The sequence below is a fragment of the Colius striatus genome, chromosome 1 (assembly GCF_028858725.1).
Source record: "Colius striatus isolate bColStr4 chromosome 1, bColStr4.1.hap1, whole genome shotgun sequence".
In the NCBI taxonomy this organism is placed as follows: domain Eukaryota; kingdom Metazoa; phylum Chordata; class Aves; order Coliiformes; family Coliidae; genus Colius; species Colius striatus.
Genome location: NC_084759.1, coordinates 31,056,803 through 31,078,733, shown reverse-complemented (window position 1 = coordinate 31,078,733; position 21,931 = coordinate 31,056,803). Strand labels below are relative to the sequence as shown.

Below are 21,931 nucleotides of genomic sequence, written 5' to 3'. Positions count from 1 at the left end.
CGCAGCCATCCTGCACACATTCTACATCAACACTCAATTTCTGCTTTCAGATTTCACTCTCCTCAGCAAAAAGTTTTGTGGTCCTCATGAGACTGGCCCTCTTGGGACCGAAACAGATCTTCTAGGAGCTGCTCACAGGCAAGAAGCAGCTAGTAGGTATGAGATCACAAAAAGCATGTCTGGCCATGCAACTGCACGTGGTGGGAAGGAATATAGGACATTACAGAAACTTGCAAACAGCTGTGACTAGGGCTGCAGGGTAAGACAAACATGTGGGATAATCTTGACCACAAAACCAAATTTGAGTTGGAGTCGGTTCAAATTCTTCTGTCTTTCACCTGTTTTCTATTTTTATACACAGTACACCACCACAAACTTATCTTGTTTATCTGGCAAAGAAAGAACTTATTTTCCAGGTCAAGGCAGACAATGCCCTGCACTGTGCATCCCAAATTCTCCTGTGACAGCCAAAGGAAGGAAGGGCAGCTCTAGATTTACAAAACTAATAGGGGTTTCGTTATAATAATTCACTTTTTCAGAATGAATTTTGACCCATTTCTATTAGTGCAGTTCCTCAAGGTCATCTCATTTTTGCCATGCAGTATCGTCATCATGTTCTATATGGGTGATGCTTCCAAGTCTTGTCAGCAAATTGCATCAGCTCTCTCCTACCCTTTGTGACAAACACATTAAAGAAATACACTAAAGCAAGATAGATCTGAAGACTGGTACTTGAAAAGTACTTCTAATAACCTTCTTCTTGCTTCAGCACAACTTGCAGTCCTATTCTCTGTACCAGATTTTGTGTGTTTTGAGGATTTCTTTTTTGTGTTTTTGTTGTTTATTTGGTTGGGTTTTTTTACCTAACTTTAAAATAGTACTAAATTTAATGTTTTATAGTGGTTACAATTGAAGATATCTCCTCCTGTTCCTCTCACCTCTCTAGAAAAGAAAAGTTGGTTATCTTATCAAACACATCAGTTCAATTCAGGATGCCTTTAGTCCCTGTAGCTTTTCATACTGTTTTTCATTTAGTTGTCTCTGTTGTTATATCATAACATTGATAATACAGTGCCTTATGTACATTTAGCCTGCAAATGCCTGAAGCTAGAGGGATCACTTCGCCTCTTCAAGAGCCAGCAGTCAGGAAAGCACATGTACTGGCCCCTCAGGCAGAGGAATTTTCTTATGGGTAATTGGAAGATTCCCATCATGCTGTTTGTTTGCATGCTGATGCCAAGTGTTCATCCCCTCAGAGATATCAAATGCAGACAACATCACCACCAAGAGTGATAATCCACCTGTTTTTTCCCAAATGTTAGTATAGGTTTTCTACACTGCTCTCACCAGATTTCTTGAGTGACAACCTATGCTGTTTTGCTTCAGAAACATCTTCATCGCTATGACCGTCAAAAAGCACACAGAACGTACAGTAGGTTCACATTAGCCCTTATTGACACTGAATCTCTTTAATAAGTAGCATGTGAGAAAAAGTGAGAACTGTCTCATGTCTTGGAAAATAAAATTTTGCAATTCATAACAGCTGATTTACATATCTTACCCAGTCTCTGTGGAATCAACTTAATTGGCCCTGGCCTGTGCTCTTCCTTCCACTGCTCCAGGTCATCTATCTCTTTCTTAGCAACTAAGCAGGTACAAAAAAAAACAAATGTATGGAAGTTAGAGGCAATGCTAAGAAGTAGGCAGTAAAGCTAATTGTATGTAACCCCGAAGACCCATCCAAAAACAGACAAACTTGTTCTCAAGGGATGCAGGCAGCCCTCAAGAGGTCACGCAGTCACTGCAATGATCAGCTGAAAAGGCAAACATTTTGCCTAACTCGAGACTGTATGGTGAGCAAACCTTAGGACAACCCCAAAACCAAAAGAGAAAACAGCTAAGAGACTACTAATAGACTGCTTTTTTAACCCCTGGGAACCCGTAAGTGCGTGCCACAATATTTACTCCTGCAGGTAAGGCAGAAGTTGTTACAATTAAGATGTCATTGCTGCATGGAGGGAAAGGCTTGTGGTGTAATGATCCTCAGCAGGGAAATGAAGAGGAAGTAATTTTCCATCCCAGCCCCATGCTCCCTAAATAAAAAGAGGAGGAATGCATGGTTCAGTTTCAAATCAAGGCACTTCAACATAGATGTCCACAAGTTCCAGTGTAGTTGTTAGAAGTATAGTCAATATAGCCAGCAGCACCAGTCATACGCTCTGGGATGGCTCGCTGATTAAACTACTCTCTCAAATCAACTGACAGGAAAAAAACCCAACAATTCCTTTCAATAGCAAGGCCCACAAAGTCTATGGAAAGAGAGGTTGTGTTTTAGAGTAGTACTTTAGTTACTCTAGCAGCTCATTTCATTCTTTGTTAAACCAACATGAACTTATTTTCTAATGGCAGGCTATGGCTATCAGGTGTTAATGCCAGCTCTCCTTTAACAAAATAAAGATAATTCCTGGTCAAGTCTCTAAAAAGGCTCAAGAGAGACACCAGCTTTTTATTTCACCTTTAAAACAAGCTCTTAGGTATGAATCTGGATTTGGTGAGGCACTATTTCTGCTAGTATCTAAGGTGGAAATACTTGACATGCTTCAGACCTTGGCTGTTGGGGGCACAAAGATAAAACCAATCTTTATTACATTAGCAGGCCCTTTGCTGTTAGAGTCAGAGTCAGATGACCTGCTTTTATTCAGAGTATTGTTTGTTTCAGGAGAAGTCAATTTTCTTTCTTACAGCCAAAGGAAACACAACGGCACACCAGCCAGTTGGTGAACCATTTCAGCCAAATTCACAATGTCTGAGAAGAGAGGATTTAATTCCACTATTACTTGAGGGCTCAAAACCTGAGGAGTTCTGACTGAGTTCAGCTTTCATATCTCGCACAGATAAACAGCTAGGAGCTTGGTCACCTCTGCATACAGAATTTCTTTCATGACTAATTCTTGCTGTAATGAAAGCTTTTTAACAACATCCCCCTAATTGCTCTGGTAGAGGTTCTGGGTGTTCTCATTTATCTACCTTCACCAGCAAGACTCAAAGTCAAGCAAAACTGAACTAATCACCCATAATTTCCATCTAAAATGATCTTTCCCAGCTTTGTTAAAAGATTCACCTACAATCCTTAAATGGAGATTCAAGAACCAACAGTGGTTCTCATTGCTCTAGTCTCCACACAAGAGTATTTTCAAAAACATTTCTTACTTCTATTTTCCTTCTTCCTCCCATCCAGTGAGTGTTCATAGTAGGGTTCTCCAACTTGCATTCAATCCTGTCAAAGCAGGACAGTGCTAATTCCAGCTCAACCCTGTAGAAGCCAGCTTGAACAGTTCCCTCACTGAAATTACCGAAAAACCTCTCCTGAACAAGACCTGCTCTGTATGAAGTTTAGTCAGGTGAGAAGTCAGTCTCAAGAAAAGCCTACAGAGTGATGGAGAATGCTCATAGCACTGACTTTACCATCACACTTATAGAAAGCAAAAATGAGGGTAGGAGTTGCAAGAGCAATAAAGCATACAGAACCCGGAACTTATTTAAGTAGAAATAATGTATTACCGTATTAGACATCTCAACTTACTTTGCTGCAACTGGTTTCTTCTGGTCTTGTTTGGAGTTATCACGACATATGGGCTGACACTAAAACGAAAGAAAACATGGGTTGTTTTCCTCTGTCCACGGAAAACCAGGACTAGAAGGAGGATCCTTCATCAGCAAGGTCAGTTTTCTGCTATTGTATCAAATAACTTTGTGTCAAATTTGGTGGTTATTTTTGCTCAAGTTTTCAGGATTTTTTGCTAAATATTCTAGAAACATTTGTATATTTGGAGTTGGTTGCAAATACCAACGTTTTCAGAAACTTTTAGCACAGCCTTCAGTTTTCTTCTAGAGTCTCACTCTAGACTGCTGACTTCATATTTCAGCCACTTCAAACCCGGTCACTTCCTCGAATCAAAATGTTTCATCACCCCATATGTTAAGGACACCAAGGTTCCTCATGGATTTAGGCAATCTGATCAAGATTTGACCACAAAATGTGTAAAATCATTCTGTCTGTGGTGCACATAGGTGACTTGCTCTCAGCATGAGCCTCAGTTTACTTGTCAGCCTTGTGTGTGTTAGGCACCAGGAATTCCTTGGACATATTTGTCTTGCTGTCATGCCTAAGGTGCAACTCACTGAATGAGGACAAAGGCCCTGTCTTGCTAGATTTAATTCAAAATGCAGTAGGTGTCTCAAGAAGCTATCAATCTAACATGACAGCAAAAAAGCAGGACAGGGTTCAGAGTGTATTAGAGACTCGAGGTGATCAAGAAAGTGATGAAAACACGTCAGTTCCATTTGGAAATACTGTGTGGGTACAAGCTTATACTGCAGAAGCTGAGCCAGGGTGGGTGCAGGTTTACCAGAAATGCACTGAGTCCATGTATTGGAGTAAGCCCAGATCTCCTTGCAGCATTCAGCAGGGTTGTTATTTCCACATGTGGGCACAAATACATCTGACTTTATTGTGAGGGAGGCCCAAGGAGAAGAGCAGAAAACAAAGAATAATGAACAGCAAATCCTGAGTCTCGTAAAGTAAGAAAGGGCCACAAATGGTGGCTAGAGGACAATCTAAGGAAGCAGAGAGAGCACAGCTGGCTGGGAAAAAAAAAAAAAAGGTAATGAGTATAAGACCCAAGACTAAGGCTAAGAAGGGGAATGAAAATCGTGCAAAGAGATCAAAGTTCATTAAGCTGCCTGCTGCTGTATCACTGTAATTCAAGGTCTGAGAAAGAAAGTATTTATATCCAATTATTTCTTTCTCTTTGAAGACATATTCTAGGAGGATGTGGATTAATTTATGAGATTAAACTAGTAAGGATAGAGCTGCGAGCTTTAATGGTTCCATTTAGTATGATCCTTTCCCTTCCTGACAGCTTACTCTGGTGTCCATGAGACAGTTCACCTCTCCACTGAATCCCAGACCCTCAAAGGCAGGAGCAGCCTCCTCTGGCATTTGTAGCACAATTGCAACAGTTACATAGAAGTTTTGACAACCCATCTTGCTTATGGCACATTCCCCATCACTGATGGTTTTTCAGACTTTTCTTTGACTGAGTAGTAGCATTTATGGTTTATCCCAAACTGCCTTTGACAAGCTGCTGTAAAGTCTCAAGATTTTATTTTCAGTAGCTTTCTTGTCTGTTTCTGATGTTAACATCACATTTCTCTCAAGTTTATACACAAAAATTATTAAGTACTTTTTACAGTCCCTTTCCATTGTCAGTGAAAAAAAAATGGCAGGAATTGTGAGTTGCAAGACTACATATTTTCCCTGCCAAAAAAACCCATGAGTGCATCACAGATATCCCACTGCTTCACAGCACTGGAGGACAGAAGAGTTTCTGTATCATCTGATGTATTTGATGACTTCAATTTTTGCTTTAAACTAGGAACTGCAAGCATGGACCACTATGTGTCTGCACATGTATGAAAAACCACAATATCGAACCCAGACCTTATGCCTTTATCTTCTTCTGCAGCTTCTAGTTTGGAATGCAGGCTAGAGGCTGACATTTGATCATGGTCATTATCCATGAACTCAGAGGGATAGCACATGAAATATAGCAAAGATCAATCAGTTTATAAAAGGAGTGGAGGTGACACTACACTTACTGCCAGGGAAAGCTCTGCTTTGTTTGCCAAAGGCATAAGAGTCATTGTGGTTAAAAGGGACATCCCTTTTTTCTATTGTAGCGAGCAACAGGACAAGGGGTAATGAGATGAAGCTGGAACACAAAAAGTTCCACTTAAACATAAGAAAAAACTATTTCACTGTGAGGCTGAGGGAGCCCTGGCACAGGCTGCCCAGGGAGGGTGTGGAGTCTCCTTCTTTGGAGGACTTCAAGACCCGCCTGGACATGTTCCTATGTGACCTGATCTAGTTGACCCTGCTTCTGCAAGAGGGTTGGACTAGATGATCTCTAAAGGTCCCTTCCAACCCTATGATTCTATGATTCTACTTAAAGGCCAATTTATCTTCCATGTTATTGAATTACAGGCAAAATTAAAATAAAATGAAGATTTCAAGTCTTCGGTGCAGGAGGGAAAGAGAGAACAAGATACCAGCTCTCGGTTGTCTTTTTCATGAGGAAAAACTCCTTTCCTGTGAGGGTGAGGGAGCCTTTGCACAGGCTGCCCTGGGAGGGTGTGGAGTCTCCTTCTCTGGAGGCTTTCAAAACCCACCTGGATGTGTTCCTGTATGAACTGATCCTGCTTTACCAGAAAGGTTAGAGTGGATGATCTCTAGAGGTCTCAAACATTCTGTGGTTCTATGACTTTACCTGGTGCTTACACTACATTCTTTGTTTTAGTCCAAGTTATCAAAAAATCCACAAATTAATCAACATATTAGTGAGTTTATATAATTTCATAGTGTTCACTTTGGCCTCTGGACAAATAGATACACAAAAGTGTGGGATCATGGGGAAGGAAGAACAGCATATAGTAAACTTCTTGTGGGGTGGGCGAAAGTCAGGGTGTGAACTGGTCCTTCCTTGTCAAACCTACAGCAGGAGACAGGTGAGCTGCTGAGAGACCTGCCCTACCAGTTCTTACATTAAAATTAAAATCTGCACCTAGAACCCCTTATTTTCTTGAGTTTTTTTGAAGGGAAAAAAGATAATGCAAGACCTCACCACCAGCTTCCACCTTGTGATTTTACCAGTTTGCAGGATACTGCATGTAGTTTCTTTGTTCAGACAAAACCTCTGATCCAGTAAAGCCTATAAAACCCACTACTGCTTGTCAATTTAATATTCCAGTCAGTTTCTGAGTTGCCACAGTAGCCATAAGTCTGGAGCAAATTATCCTACTTATCTGGGTACCAATTAAGTAAATGTGAAGATTTAAAGCTATCAGTGGTGTGCAGGCTTTTTGTACTTTATACCAATACAAGAAGTCCTTCAAAATCCACAACCAGAAAAAGATGATAAAGAATTTAACTTTACAGGTTTCCTAATAATGATTCTTAAATGTTATACAAGTTAAGTCTCTCTTTGAGGTAGGGTTGTTTTATAAATAAAACCACAGAAGTTACTGGAGGAGGGGTGAGATCATTTTACTCAGGTTATAGCCTTCAAAAAAGAGAAACGAATTCTCTCCTACCTTTATAGACAATAATGAACTTGATGCAACCTTTTTTTTTGTTTATTTTCTCCACAGAAAATAGGAATGTGTTGACTAATTACACAGGCTGAACAGATATTAACGAGAGTAAGAAAGTTATAAGCCAACAAGAGAATGTATCTGTATTGAAATAAAACCAAAACAAACCTCCTATGAATTTTCAAACAGACAGAAATCAGATACCATAGTAGTGGGAAGATAAATACTTATATACCAATTTATAAAAATAGATAGAGTAACATTTGTTAGGAGAAAGATGTGTTACAGTCATGGAAAATCTGAAAATATAGTTACAGTTTGAGTGATTAGCAAGACAGAGAACATCATGTCTACAATCTTAAATTCTAAACCCTATGTGTAACTACTTATCTAACTAGCACCACTCAAGGACATCTTTTCAATGCTTTCAGGGTATAGACCATAGAAACCTTTGTTCTGCTTTCGTTCAGGTTTGTATAAAATAGTTTCTTTCTAGAATTGGAAAAGCACATGAGAACTGCCTTTCAACAATAGTGTTTTTTTGCAGAGCTGTGCCCTTCAGTTTTCCCTCAAGTCCACTCCAGTCATTTACCACTGAGGAGATTTCCAAATGAAGTGTGAAATAGTTTAAAGAGTTACAAAAGTAATGGCTGTTATAAACTATTTCCAGTTCCACTGTGTTTTATACCATGGGTGCATTGGTACATGAATGCCACAAAGCTGAAAGCAAAATTTTTCTCTCTGCTGGGCAATGTGCTCTGTGTAAGAGTCAGAAACCAAGGAGAGTATAGCTGGAGAGCAACACAAAGGACTAAAGCTTGGGAAAAAACCTGGGCAGGTTCAACCTGGAGGAAGGACTCAGGGGAAGATACAGGTGAAATGATGCATTAAATAATATGTTAAGACTGAATTTAAAAGAGAAAGCGGACCAAACTGCCAAAGATAATTGTCATATCTCCTTCAAAAGTATGCTGAACTAACCTTCACATTCAATTATCAGGAACTGTTTTAAGAGCAATGAAGCCCACTCTACCACAAAGTATTGTTTTCACCAAGGCTCCCTTGTCTGATGGAGCAGCCATGTGCTGCTAAGCACCATGGAAGCTGCCAAATCAGAGGGCTACAAGATGCCAAATCCTAGTGAGCAGACAAGTGTCCTTAGGTATCCCTGTTTCCCAATACACACACAGCCAGGTGCTAATGACAACTGACAGACCCAGTTCTGGACCTCATTCCAACAATATGTGCCCCAGTAGTGCCAGGAGCAGAGCTCTGGAAGGGTGTACAGACCTTGCATATAGGCTTAAGGCTCTGTCTTTCCATCTTTATCAGCAGTAGCATCTTACCAGTTTGCAGCTCAGAGACAAAAGTGGATTACTGGGGCTTAACATTACATGCTGACTGATTCATCCTGGCTGTGTGTATGCTCTTGACACGAGAGGCAGAAAATAAACTGCATTAGTAGAATATGTTTATCATCAAAAGTCTATGTTCGTGGTTTTTGTCCTGTTTGCCACAGGCTAGAAGTGCACTTAATTCTGACAGTTCAGCTGATGTCTGCAAGCTTATTAAGCCAGGGTAACTCACTTCTGTATCTCATCCCTCTGGTTAGCTAAAGCTTTCATTAAAATGGCCATTTTTGCCACAGTAAGGCCTCAGGATAAAACAAAGAGTTAAATCATGCAGAAATCATCTTGCACAGGGAGAGAGTGAGAAGGAAAACAGCAGCAGAGAGAGGTACAGGAGAAGGTATGAGTCGGAAACAAGCAGGAATGCAACAGACGTGCAGTTCTGCTGTTGACACACAGATCTGAAGTCTCTGATATCCACAAGCTTGTGGAAATTCTTGCACTTAAAATTTGGTCTAAAGAGAAAAGCTGAAATTTGGAATTGAATTTCCTAGAGTTGAGATGGGGCTCGGATTCAGCAACTTGGCTTGTGCTGTGCATGTGACAGTACAGCAGAAAAAGCAGCAGGTGCTTAGCCAGCACTCCATTTTGGACAATTTCAACCACCTTCTGAAGCTCCAAGGAAATTGTGTCAGTGATGGATCAAACTAAGAAGCCAAGAGGTAGCTTTAAGCCCAGATTTGGCTCACAGCTTAGCTTTCTCTCTTCCCTAGAAACGCTAACATGCCATTAGTCGGCACACACTCATGGGCAGACTTACACCAATGGGAGGGAGTTCACTGTGGCTGTAGACTAACATCAGACCCAATGTCCTGGTTTTGGCTAGGATACAGTTAATTTTCTTCCTAGTAGCTATTACAGTGCTGTGTTTTGGGTTTATGCTGAAAATAATGTTGATAACACAGGAATGGTTTTGGTTACTGCTGAGCAGTGCTTGCACAGCCTCAAGGCCTTTTCTGCTTCTCACCCTGCCCAGCCAGTGGGTGGGCTGGGAGGGTACAAGCTGTGAGGGAGCATGACCAGGACAGCTGACCCCAGCTAGCCAAAGGGCTACGCCATACCATAGGATGTCATGCCCAATATATAAAGTGCAGTGAGCTGTCGGGGACGAGTGGATCACTTCTGGGGCAGCAGTCAGTTGGGTGGTAAGCAACTGCATTGGGCATCACTTGTTTTATTGCTTGGGTTTTTTTCCCCCTTGGGTTTTATTTGTCTCTATTTCTTTTCATTACTATTATTATTATTATACCATATTTTTTTTTGTTATAAGAATATTTTATTTCATTTGGTTGTTTATTTCATTTGTTGTTATTTGTATCTCAATCCACAAGTTTTACTTTTTTCCCACGATTCTCCTCCACATCTCAGGGTTGAGTAGAGAGAAGAGTGAATGAGTGGCTGTGTGGTGCTTAGTTGTTGGCTGAGGTTAAACCATGACACCCAACAAAGTCTATGACAGCCATATTTATGCTGTTCCCAGGTCTCAAAGCAGCTCAGTTACTTCAGCACAGTGCCAGGGATGCAGTAAGCAGGCTGGAGCCAGCTGGAGCACTTGGTAATCACCAGCTGTGAGGAGCACTGAGCATTCATACATGGGCAACACTGGATCTGAGCCGAGCTACCCCCCACAGAAGTGTCCATGTGTTGTGGGCCAGGCTTGCCACAGCATGCCTGGAGAGTCCAGCAGGTCAGATTCTGTATCACATGACGATTAAGATTTAAGCAACTGGCATTTTCATTTCTGCTTCCCTCACTTTCTTTTTGACAATACAGTTCCTCCCCTTCTGACTCTGCACCACAGTATCTGATCTTTTATTGCCCCTGCCCAAATACAGTATCCTCTCATATGCTTCTTATTCATCAGCTCACTACAGCCTCTCATCAAAGTATACATTAAGGGAGTATGTTTGGGCTTCTGCAAATTAAGCTCTTCTGAGAAAGCTTTCTAAAACAGGAGTCAGACGGACTTCCTCCTCCCGCTCCAGGGGACAAGGCTGGCTACTGACCACAGTGAAGCCAGGCATCTCTAAATCGCCCCACTGGGCTGTAAGATAAAGATTCAGGAGATTTTTCATGTGCAGCAAATTAGCTCAACTCTGAACAGATTGTCTCTAAGTCAAATTCCCCTTTGAACACTCCCACCAGTGGCAGGGCAGTGGGCAAAACAAGCATTTTGCTACTCAACTGCCTCCAGTTTTCTAGACTAACTGGGTGATTTTAAGAAGAAATTTCAGATTATGAAAGAAAACAAAATTTCCAGAAGAACTGATAAGTACATTCCATCAGCAGAAGATTGAAATGTCTTAAAACAGTATAGATTTTCTTTTTCTTTTTCTTTTTTTTTTTTAATCCAGGATGAAGATTGGAAAAGGAAGGAAAGAAAGCCCTGATGGATTTGGCTCTGGCAGTCAAAGAATACAATTTTGCGAGTCAAGCATTCTAGTAACTCTGCTCTCCTTTCACACAAAATGATGAGGGACTGTTCCCAGCTGTGCAACAATATATCTTTAGATTTTATAATTTCGAATTTGATTTTCCTTAATGGATTTTACCAGAACCGATATTATTCTTGCCAGCTTTCAAGGTGCCAGGGGCAGACTGCTGAATGGGGGTAGCATTTTCTTTTTCAGGCAGTAGCTGTAGTTCAGCCTCTAATTTCCCTGCTTTCCTCCATCTTTTCCTCTGTACAGACTTTTGTTTCTGAATAGACATGAACAGGGGCAATTTGGGATTTCACTTTCTACAAGTTAATTTCATGACACTTAGCAGACAAAGTGAAGTAACTTAAATGAAATCTTATTATTATAAGCAGTTTCAGGCACTTGTCATCCTGGTGATTTTTCTCCATGGCCTGAAACCATATCCTAAAGGATGTGGTAACTGGAGGGAGGTGTGCAAAGTTTGATTTCAATTTTGCCTTTGACCAAGTATTTTTCTTAATTAGGACTATTTTATCATCACTTCTCAGCCTCGACACATCATATAAGGGCTTTTCCAAGAGAAAAAATACCCTCTAATACCAGTTGCCCTCCTTGTACTTTTTAATAATCAAGTTTGAATATCAACTAGTGGATGTCACTATAACATGCCATGTCCCAAATGTATTTTGTGTGTCCAGTCTACATGAAAGGATCCCACTTTAAGATGCTGCTAAGGTGTCTTTCCATTCTCAATCACTCTGAAGCACAGCCTGAGACTGAGAGTTTGCATGGAAAAAGCTCACATAGAGGCTTCAAAGGAGACTCCAACTCCTGCTTTGCTGGCAGCAAAACCATATCCTGGCTGTTTCCAAAAAACAGCAAGCAGCACATAAGTTGGAATACAGCCACTCCTTGGCACAGACATATCTCACTTGGGCCCCTCATGCTCCCTGCGCTACATATATTCCAGAAAGCCTTCTAGGTTAATGCTAGTCTGTGCATATTTTGTTCTACAGACATCCTATGGTTTCAGCTCTCCAACTGCTCTGTCCAACCCTTGTTTATCCCAGAGCCTGAAAATCTGGACTATTCTAAGGGTGTCCTAGTATTTCAATTTTAAAGATCATGTTCAAAAGGATTGATGGTAAAAAGGCTGAGTCGGCTTTATCCCTGATAGAATGATATTTTCATCTGAGATCCTTCTTGAAACATAACGTGAGATAAGTGAACAAAGATAATAATGATAGACAAAATAGTGAATTTTAGTTTTAAGAATAAAGATCTGCCCCTGTCTGCTTGAAATACTTTTCAATACTATCTACCACCTTACTCTGGGTTAGTTAAGCGAATTTCAGTTTGAGTGGCTTCATCCCATTAAAACTGACTGCTAGCATCCCCCTCCTCAAGGGCAGGGAGCAAACCCCAGTCTTGTCTGGTTTTTTTTTTTTTCTGCTGTTGTTTCCCATTCACATTACATGGCATCTGTTTGACCCTGCCTATCCCTCATCTCTCCTCCTCATAAAGTACATCCTAATGCAGACTTCAAATTGTTCACTCCAGGTTTAGCAATGAATTCTTTATTACCCCTTTATGATGACACAAAGAAAATCTTCTGTATCACAGTAAAAAAAATATTAAGCAGTCCTTGTAGTACATGCACAACACCTTTCTTTCTGTAGGCAGCATATAAAGATGAGAAAGGGAGCAGGGTTTAAAATGATTCTTCCCCCAACACTTACTTTGTTTTAGAGAGTACCCCATCATCTGGTCAGAATCTGTGTGAATATATTTGCTCTAACTTTAAATTCTGCCAGCAGCTCAAACAAAACAACTGATTAAGTATTTACCTAACCTATACCAGGGGTTTTGTATCTGAGATCAAATCTGGGCAAAGACAGTTAAATAAATGGGAAGATTCTCACTATCCACAACTTCTCTCCCCCCTACCGAAAAAATCCCAAAGTCAACCCTACCCCAAAACAAACCCAGGGAAAAAAATGCACATGGCACAAATACTTAAGCAAAATAAGACTGCTCTCATTCTACTGTGGATATATTCCAGTGGGAGGGTAAGCAAGACAGAGGGTCTTTCATGTTTGGAAGTGGCAGAAAATAAACATAGACTGTAACTCAGGAATGGTCGTTTTCTCTCCTGAAAGTCAATAATTAAAGCACTGATGGATTTCAAATCTACCCAGCTCTTAATAGCCTCTGTGCATTACTACCTAGTAGGCAAGTATTCACAGGTTACAATGGAAAGCTGCTGATTGCTGCTTGTGATCAGCAGCCTGCCACCTCCTTCACAGCATGGCTCCACCTTCTTTGTCCAGAAAGAAGGGAAAGAAAACTGAAAAAGCCTTTGGTTTCTGTTAGCTGAACTTTCAAAGGTGGGGAATTAAAAGCAAAAAAAGCAAGTTAAGCAAACTTGACACATAATAGCATTACTTGCACTGTTACTAACTGGTCAGAAAAAGAACATTTGGGGAAAAAGACTGTGAACAATTAGCTTTGGTCAGCAAAGTCTGTATCTATTAAGCAATTGTGTATAAAATACACACACACACACTACTGTCAGTTTCTATTCTATATTAAATCTGCAAGCTAGAGCTTATATGACTGAGCATAGATCCAAATAAAGCCTAAAATGAAACTGCAGGCTGAAACTTTGGTTTTACTTTTGTCAGCATTAAGTTGTTGGAAGCTGTTCCGTGTCCTGGACTGCATTCAGATCTGTGCTGGAATGCAGCCTGCATCCATCAAGTCAAAGGATTTAGATTTTAAAAAAAGTTTTAAAAAAGTTTTAGATTTTCCATTATGAAATATTAGGAGACAGAAAACAGGGAGCTAGAACTAGATTCGCAATTCACTTTGAAAAAAGACGCCAAGAAACTGACATTACATATGGCAATATCAAACTTAGAGAACTGGCCATTGCTATGACACAAGGTGTAAGCCATGCCATCACAAAGCCTGCCACAGCAACATGTTCCTATGTGGGAAGCATCATTCCCAGGTAGGCTTCAAATTGAAGCTCAGAGAGCACGAGGACATGCTGCTTGAATGCTCAGTCCCATTCATAGGCTCTCTATAAAGCATGTCCACCTTTGAAGGTGCACACCTCAAGTAAGGTGGAGAACAAGCAGCCAGTACATGTAACACTATTTCAGTCAGGCTCTCTGTTACTTACTACTGCTCTTGCTGTTGTTGGTAGACCAATGCCTCGCTGCCTTGCTCCTCTTCAAGTTTTGTCAGCTTCTGAGGGTTTTCAGCTTCCTCTGTTTTATTGCTGCCATTCCTGAGGTAACCTTGAGAGGAAAATGGGGTACTGGAGGCAGCAGCTGTTCTATATGTGCTGCCTTCCCTCCATCCTCCTACCCCAGACATTGCTTCAGGAGTACCTGCCTTGTCAGAAAGTAGTATTGCTACTGAGGCTAGGCAAAACACTGACTTCTTACAAGTTAGTTTCAATTCATCGTAAGCCACACCCCTCCCTGGACTGTTGGCCGTAAGGCAAGCAAATATCTGCACGGAGCCATCCTCCAGCTGAAGCTCAGTTTGGTCATCTCAACTACAGCACCCAGGCAGACTGGAGTAATGAGGTGACAGCAAAGCACCCAACACTTTTACCCTGGCACTTTCAATTTGCATATGACAGAGGAGAGTAACAGGGGGTTTGCTGGTTTCTATTTTGCAGGAGTGTACAAGAAAAGATAGAAGTGAAACTGAAAACTAACCCTTGGATAAATACTAAGGCAATTCTGCACAACTCCAATTCTGCCTTTCAATTCTGCTCAACTGGGAAACTTTTTCACTTTGACTTTCATAATTCTGCCTGATGAATCGAGGATAAATACACAATTCTCTCAAGTGAAAACACAGATCTCTTCAGTGAATGTATCTGAGTAGTGGTACTGTATCTATGGGATCTGCAGAGCTGGGGAAAACCATCAACCTTCTTAATATCACTAGTGAAATAAAAATGTTTGGCAGCTCCTAACCCAAGGAAAAAAAAATACTAATGCTACTTAAGCTTTATGCAGAAGAGCTAGGGAAATACAGCTCCACATGTGTAGATCCTGTCACCTATTGTCCTCAGCTACTTAAGCTGCATTAAAATTCACATTGCTGAAGAGATGCTTTTAGGGCCAGGTTTCCTCATTGTCCAGACTGTCTAGGTTTACAGCACGCTCTACACATGCTGTGAATGTAGCAAAATAAAATGCCACATGGAGAGCCACAGGCTGGTTGGTGTTCCTTGGTGCCCCTTGGGGTGCTGTATGGGATGCTGTCACCACCAGCACATCTCCCAGTGCTGCCAGATCCAGCAGGACATATCTCCTAGGGCTACCTGATGAAGGCAGCATCTGCCTCCTGCCTGCCCTCCTTACATGCTCTGCAGCAGGGATGAGCTTAATTTGTACACAAAGCCACCCGCAGAGACCCTTGAGTGCAATGGAAGGGCGTTGCAAAGGGATGAGCAGGTGCATAGTCCCTTGCACCACTCCCAGAACTGTCTCACTTATAGGCCCTAATGGGTCTATACTCATCTATGAACACACAGAAACACTGTGGGGGAGTCCAGTATGGTAACTTCTTGGAGTCAGATAGTAGAACTCACCCAAAGGCCCTCTGCCTCAATTCTGCCAAATCCTGGTCTCTCTAATCTCTATCTCTTTTAGCTGCTTGCGACATTAATCAGAATGCTTGCTCACACAGCTCCTGTCTTGGTTTGGAACAGAAAATAAACAGAGATTGTAACAACCTTCTTTGCCTCATATAGTTTAGAGCCCTATGTTGCTGGCAAAGGACTATCTACTCTGTAAGATATTGCTGGGTCATAGCTCCAAGGCAACTCTTGATATTGCCAACAACCAGCGCAGGCAGGCTTCTTGTTTAAGGGTGTTCCAGGATGGTCTGCACAACAGTGTCTCCTCTGCCAGATGTCTTCAGGAATTGTTGAGAGAGCAAGGAGCATTACAGTCCTGAACTAGATGGATAGATTTATTCTTTACCTCTAGTCTCTGTGGACGAAACAGCCATTTTTTCCTGGACAGTGTTTGGGCTCTTATCAGAGAACAAATGAGTGACATTTGACAATCTGAGTTATCCCTTGTTGTCTAAGAAGGTGTTCAGGTAGGCTAGAAGGCTTGAGGCTTGCTGTCCTCCTTCATGTGAGCTGCCAGGCACAGCTAAAGGCAGGCCCTGAGGATGGACTCCTTACTCAGGTTCCCCCCCACTTTACAAATATGTGTGTATATATATATATATACAAAGTGCTAGGAAATGAAAGAAAGCATCAAATTTAGTCCCCTATGTAGGACTGCGGGGTAAATACATGAGGTACAGAGAGACTAGAAGCAGCACAAAACCATAACAAAGTCATGTCTGAGGACTGCAAAGATTTGTGGGATAACAGCTGTGCCTACAAGCATTCTATTTGGTGAAAAATCCATCTTTGACATCTGGATTAGTCTTAACCCATGCAGATTGATGTCTTAATAACCCAAATTTAATTGTGAAAAATGATGATAATTAATGTGGCCACTGCTGCTGTATCTTCAATCCCACACTGTTATGTAAAATTCAGATTTAAGTTCTCTTTCCTGTTGAAATTTAAAAAGCTTTGGCTGCAATCGGTAAATGTTCAAACAGTTTACATCTATATTGCTCAAAAATAGGGATGTAAAATGAGCCCAAGCATTAGAAGCTCAAATGCTTACATTGCTTCTCATTTATTTCTTAGCTCTGTTGTGGACATTCCAAACAAACTCTCTCCAGGACAGCATCCAGGACTGGCTCTGAAGATGGTTCATGACAAACATGACCTCCTATGAATATAACACAACCCCACTATGAATATAACTGCACAAGATTTAGCTTCCTCCACCCTAAACACCTCTCCAACGTTGTCCCAGAAATCTCTGCATCTCAAATGTATCCAATGTGTTGTGCCATTCAGTTTCATGCTACTAAAACACAGCTTTTGATGGACTGTAGCTCATCCTTCACATTGCTTCATGCTTAGCTGAAATAGTCCCAAAAGTAATAATTAAGTTTTAGGGTCAAAGCAATACAACCTGGGGCTCTCAGCATACTTGGAGCTTAAGTGCTATGTAGTAAGGACATGCACATTGCCTCTACTAAGCACCTTGCAGCCACTTGGGCTCCTCCTATACTCTTAGGCAGTATATGTGTTAGCAAGTCTGTAATAGCTGGATTTTGGACAAAAGATCAGTCTCTGGCCCTATTTTATTTAGTGGTGTATATGCTAAATAGATGTTACAGTATCTGTGCATCCTAAGTATCAGAATGCCAATGTAGTTGGCCTCTTGAAATGTGCAAACCCCACCAAATCTCAACCCTTCCCAAATCTTCCATAAGAATTTTTAATCAGTACTTGTATTTTTCTAGACTCACAAAATACTGGCTGCCTATTCTATCCGATGGATTATGTTTACAGCTGTTTTATGTCCCTAATGGGGTTCAGCATTGTGGTGTATCAGCCTTGCTGGCAGGCAAGCACCCATACAGCTGGTAGCTCCTTAACAGTGAGGCAGGGGAGAAAACAAGAAAAGGAGTGTGGAAATCTATCAAATAAAGTGGGGGTTTTTTTGTCTGTAAAGCTCTTTTGCCTCCAGCTATTAACAACATTTGAAAAAAACTCTGTTTTGTGGGAGACAGAAAATTTATCTTTCTTTTGCTTTCAAAATATCCTTTGGTGGACATGTGAAATATTAAGAATCACCATATTCCATTCCTCACAGAATCACACAGAATCACAGAACAGTAAGTGCCAGAAGAGACCTCTGGAGATCATCCAGTCCAACCCTGTGCTCAAGCAGGTCCACCTAGATCAGGTCACTCAGGAATGTGTCCCGGTGGGTTTTGGAAGCATCCAGAGAAGGAGATTCTAACAACTCCCCTTGGAAGGGCTCCCTCATCCCTACAGTAAAGTAGTTTTCCCCTATGTTTAAGTGGAACTTTTTGTTCCCACTTATGTTTCTCGTGATATCAAAATAATAAAACAAAATAAGTTCTGTAGAGGGACATTCTATACTGAAACTTTATTTCCAAATCAGGAGCACCATGAACTACATAAAAAATGAGAGATATCAGAGATCCTTTCTCGCTATAAAGGACACTCAGAATCCCCATCAGCTATCTCATCCTTTCTTTGAGAATGTCAAATGAGATAAAACTCCCTTCTAAGAAAAGAAATAGTATTAAAAGTAAGTATATATTTTAAACAATGTACTATCCCCTACCTTTCCTTTCCTGAAAACACCTGTTCATTCTTCATTTTTTCCCTGTTTGTTGATGGACTTTACGGTTTTGCATGTTTAAGGTGTTTTTTCCATAACAACGGACAATTTTCATTCAAAGCTAAGATTTTCATTTAATCCAAGGAGACTAGAGTCTAGAGCCCAAGTAAAGCATCAAGCTGCAGGAGACTTATGAAAAAGACAGCCAGGACTAGTTACCTTTCCTATAGCCTACTAGAATTTCTCCCAGGAACTGGCAAATGATATCAGCAGGCCTTGACTTCTGGAGACCTGTTTTTTCCTTTGCTAAGGTGCTTAGTACTACAGCTGAGTATGATGATTAGGGGTTCACATACATAGTTTTTTTCTGCTGGGTATTGGGGATATCTTCCTATTTTTAGGACAATGGCAAATGTATCTAGAAGCATATCTATAGTTAGCACTGCATATAGTGTTTTTATACCATGATGGTAAATTGAATTTTAAAAGATGCATTTTACTTTACCAAGGCTTTTCTGGCTGAGTACTCTAGCTTGCTGTACACTTAGCCGTGAACAGAAAACCTCAAACTGGACAAGTAATATTCAGTTCGTCTTTTAAAATAGTTGATCTGAAACAGGCTTACAGCAAGCAAAATATAGGAGCTCACTGTAGACCAACACCACAAAGCATTAATATGAATGAAAGCCTTAGTATCACTTTTAGTTTTGTGCACTTGGCAGAAAACCTTTTGTTAGGAGCAAGATTGCTGTGTTGTGAGGACAGCGTGTTCTGCAGGGTTGATAGCACTAATTGTTACAGCTCAGGATGCTGGAGAAGAGAAATTTCTCTGCTCCCTGGAGAGGCATCCTCTGAAGGAGGCTGAAATATCAACATTTGGTCGAGATTTATTCTTGTTTAGATTTAGAACTGGAATTTGTCAGGCTCAGCAGAAAGAATGCCATTAGCTTTGACATGTGAGTGTGTGTGTCTGTGTTGGGTAATCCATTTAGGAGATGTAAAATTCTGCGCACACTTCCTGTTTTATTACAAAAAGCTGAAATTGACGGTACCTGTCAGAAACTATAATCTTACCCTCTCTAAAAGAAAATTGACCCTTGCTTTCTCTGCAGTATCCCTCAACATTACAGCAGGTCCACCTCTCCTTTGGCTAATGCTACTTCAGTTAAAAGCAACTGGAGATTGAAAATATAATTGACCCGATGTCCAGCACTTGTTACATTGAGGTCCTGAAATCATGTCTGAACATTAATGCTACATTTTAGAAGTATTTTTATGCTTGGGAAGTGCTATGCATATCTATATTGCTGTATAAATAATACTAAATAATAAAGCAGAGCTATTTTAAAGCTCTGATGTTATAAAACCATTTGGAACTACAAATGAACATTTTATACCATTAAAAATGCCTGCAATAAATCTATTGGAAACGGCAAAATTAATTGGTAAACTACATAAATGCCATCAGAAACAAAAAACTCTTACAGCTATTGCTCCAGAAGGAAAAAGTCCTCAAGGAGTCTGACAGTATTAAAGCATTATTTGCAAAATTCCTGAATGTATCTTTTTTCTTACCAGTTTCTAAAGCGAGGGAGATTTATTTGTGCATAAATTTTTTGAGCACTCTTATTCCCAGAAGCCACCTGACACTTTTTCCATGTATATACCACCTTCTTCAAGGAATAATTGTACTGTTGTAATTCCTCGAGGCCATGATTAGTTCCAGCTTAGGAATTTGTATTATATACTACCCTGTGGTAACTAGTCAACCAAAGGTGTCATGCAGACAATTACTACAGTATCTAGAAAGAACATTACATTCTTTGTTGTTTAATGTTTCAGTATACGTTACTTGAAGAAATTAGTAGAAGTCCACAGCTCATGCCTCTTTTTGCTTTTATGGTATATTGTGGTAATTAAAGGAACATACAAATGCTTTTAGGCGCAATGAACTCTTCCACCCTCTAATCCTGGTGCAGTGGCTGCGAAGATTTATTCTTTATTCATTTGTATGCACATGACAATTCAGGAAGGCACAAGTACTAACTCTACCAGTTTTATAGGATACGCCTTATGATTTCCTTGATAACTCTCAATTACGTTCTCTTCTCTGCCTGACCTCAGAAACTTTAATCTTCAGCACAAAACTTTGGTCCCTGCCACTTTAATGTCTACTCAGGTGCTGCACTTAAGGGTACTTTGGAAATTCTCTGTGGTAAAAGAGTAAATCCAACAGGCCTCCCTCCCTCCTTGCTATCAATTTCAGAAGCTTTAATTTGGTATCTGAGATTCTCCATCATTCCTGACCAAGATTCTTGCAAGCGTTGATTCTGAGTGCAACAAGGAATACTGCAGCACAGACTGTTTAGGAAAGTAATTTACAGGAGAAGTATGCAGACAATTAACTTAAATGGCATAACAAATATGGACAACGTTGCTAAACATTAATAGTGACAATATGCTGGAACATACCAGTGTTTAGGATGAAATTAAAATAGTAATGGACAGATTGTCTCTCCCAGCACCATCCTGTGCACAGCACAGCACACAGCTGTGCCATGCTGAGCAGAGCTTCGGGAGAGAACCACAACCAAAGGCCCAGCTGCTTTCCTTCCACCTCTCCTTGCTTCCAAGGGAAACAATCTACTCCGAGAAACAGATGTATTTTTTCCTTGTGTTGATTATCTGGATGGCTCTGCTTAATCAATATGCTTCCTGAGCCTCACTGTCCAGAAAGCACTAGTAGTAGCACAACTGGTCATATGAAGAAGACATTCAGAATGCCATTTTTCATCTAGGAGCTTGCCTAGATGTATTTGCATGGGCCATAGTATGACCCCCCGTCTTTAAAGCCCAAATTTTGCTACCCTTGCAATGACTTTTCCTGAATACATTAATGATAATTTCTTTGCCAAGGTGGTCAAGGAGCTGAGAAAGGAAAATGTTTGTCTGGGTCCAGTACTTGCAAATGGGGGAGAACGTGGCAGCAGTGACAATGGGACAGAATAAGGGCAAAATAGCAGACTCACAAGCCTGGACTTCATCAGAGCAGAATTTGACCTATTGAGGGGTCTCAGGGATCAGCTTGCAAGGATCCTACGGGATACAGTACCAGAAGGGTGTTCAAGAGAGTTGTTTGATTTTCAAAGTTCCCTACCTAAAAGCTTAAGAATCGTGCATCCTGACAGCAGGAAGTGAACCAAGGGTGGCAGGAAGCCTGCATGGATGAACAAGCTGCTCTTGACTAAACTCCAATATTAAAAAGATGAACACAAGAGGCGGGAGCAGGAGCAAGTGACCTAGGAAGAATATAAAGCCACTGTCTGAACATACAAGAAGGAGGATCTGAGGAAATGCAGTTGCTCAGCCTCACCTTAATCCCAGGGGAGGTGGTAAAGCAAATAATTCCCGGTGGACTGGTTGAACACAAGTCAACAAAATGTTTGGGCTTCCTCACTTTCCTGTATTTCACATTTATTTAACATGGTACCACTTAGGTAGATTTTGTAAACTACATTTGTATACCTGAATATTAGGGAAATCCTTCCAAACTGCTTTGGTTTTCAGTGGTCTGGAATTGCAGAGCACTGAGTTCTTGATGATTTCTGTCCACTGACTCTTTCAAGCATTTCAAAGCAGTGCAGCTATTCCTGTTCAGAGTCACCCATGTGTATTTCCCACAGTTGCC

The 21,931-nt window shown here is 40.8% G+C and overlaps 1 protein-coding gene across 2 annotated transcripts in view; it reads right to left on the bottom strand.

The window, feature by feature from the left end:
* The window catches only part of EPSTI1 (epithelial stromal interaction 1), a 50,039-nt gene extending 35,617 nt beyond the window's left edge, over positions 1 to 14,422 (bottom strand). Inside the window, exons 1-3 of one of the 2 annotated variants that reach the window (XM_062020486.1) lie at positions 14,169 to 14,422; positions 3,584 to 3,642; positions 1,562 to 1,645 (exon numbers count right to left, since the gene is read on the bottom strand). In XM_062020486.1, the coding sequence (XP_061876470.1) occupies positions 1,562 to 1,645; positions 3,584 to 3,642; positions 14,169 to 14,365 (340 nt within the window). In that variant the 5' untranslated portion in view covers positions 14,366 to 14,422. The remainder of the gene's footprint in view (positions 1 to 1,561; positions 1,646 to 3,583; positions 3,643 to 14,168) is intronic. The other variant, XM_062020487.1, reaches the window with a different exon arrangement.
* Positions 14,423 to 21,931: the final 7,509 nt, after the last annotated feature.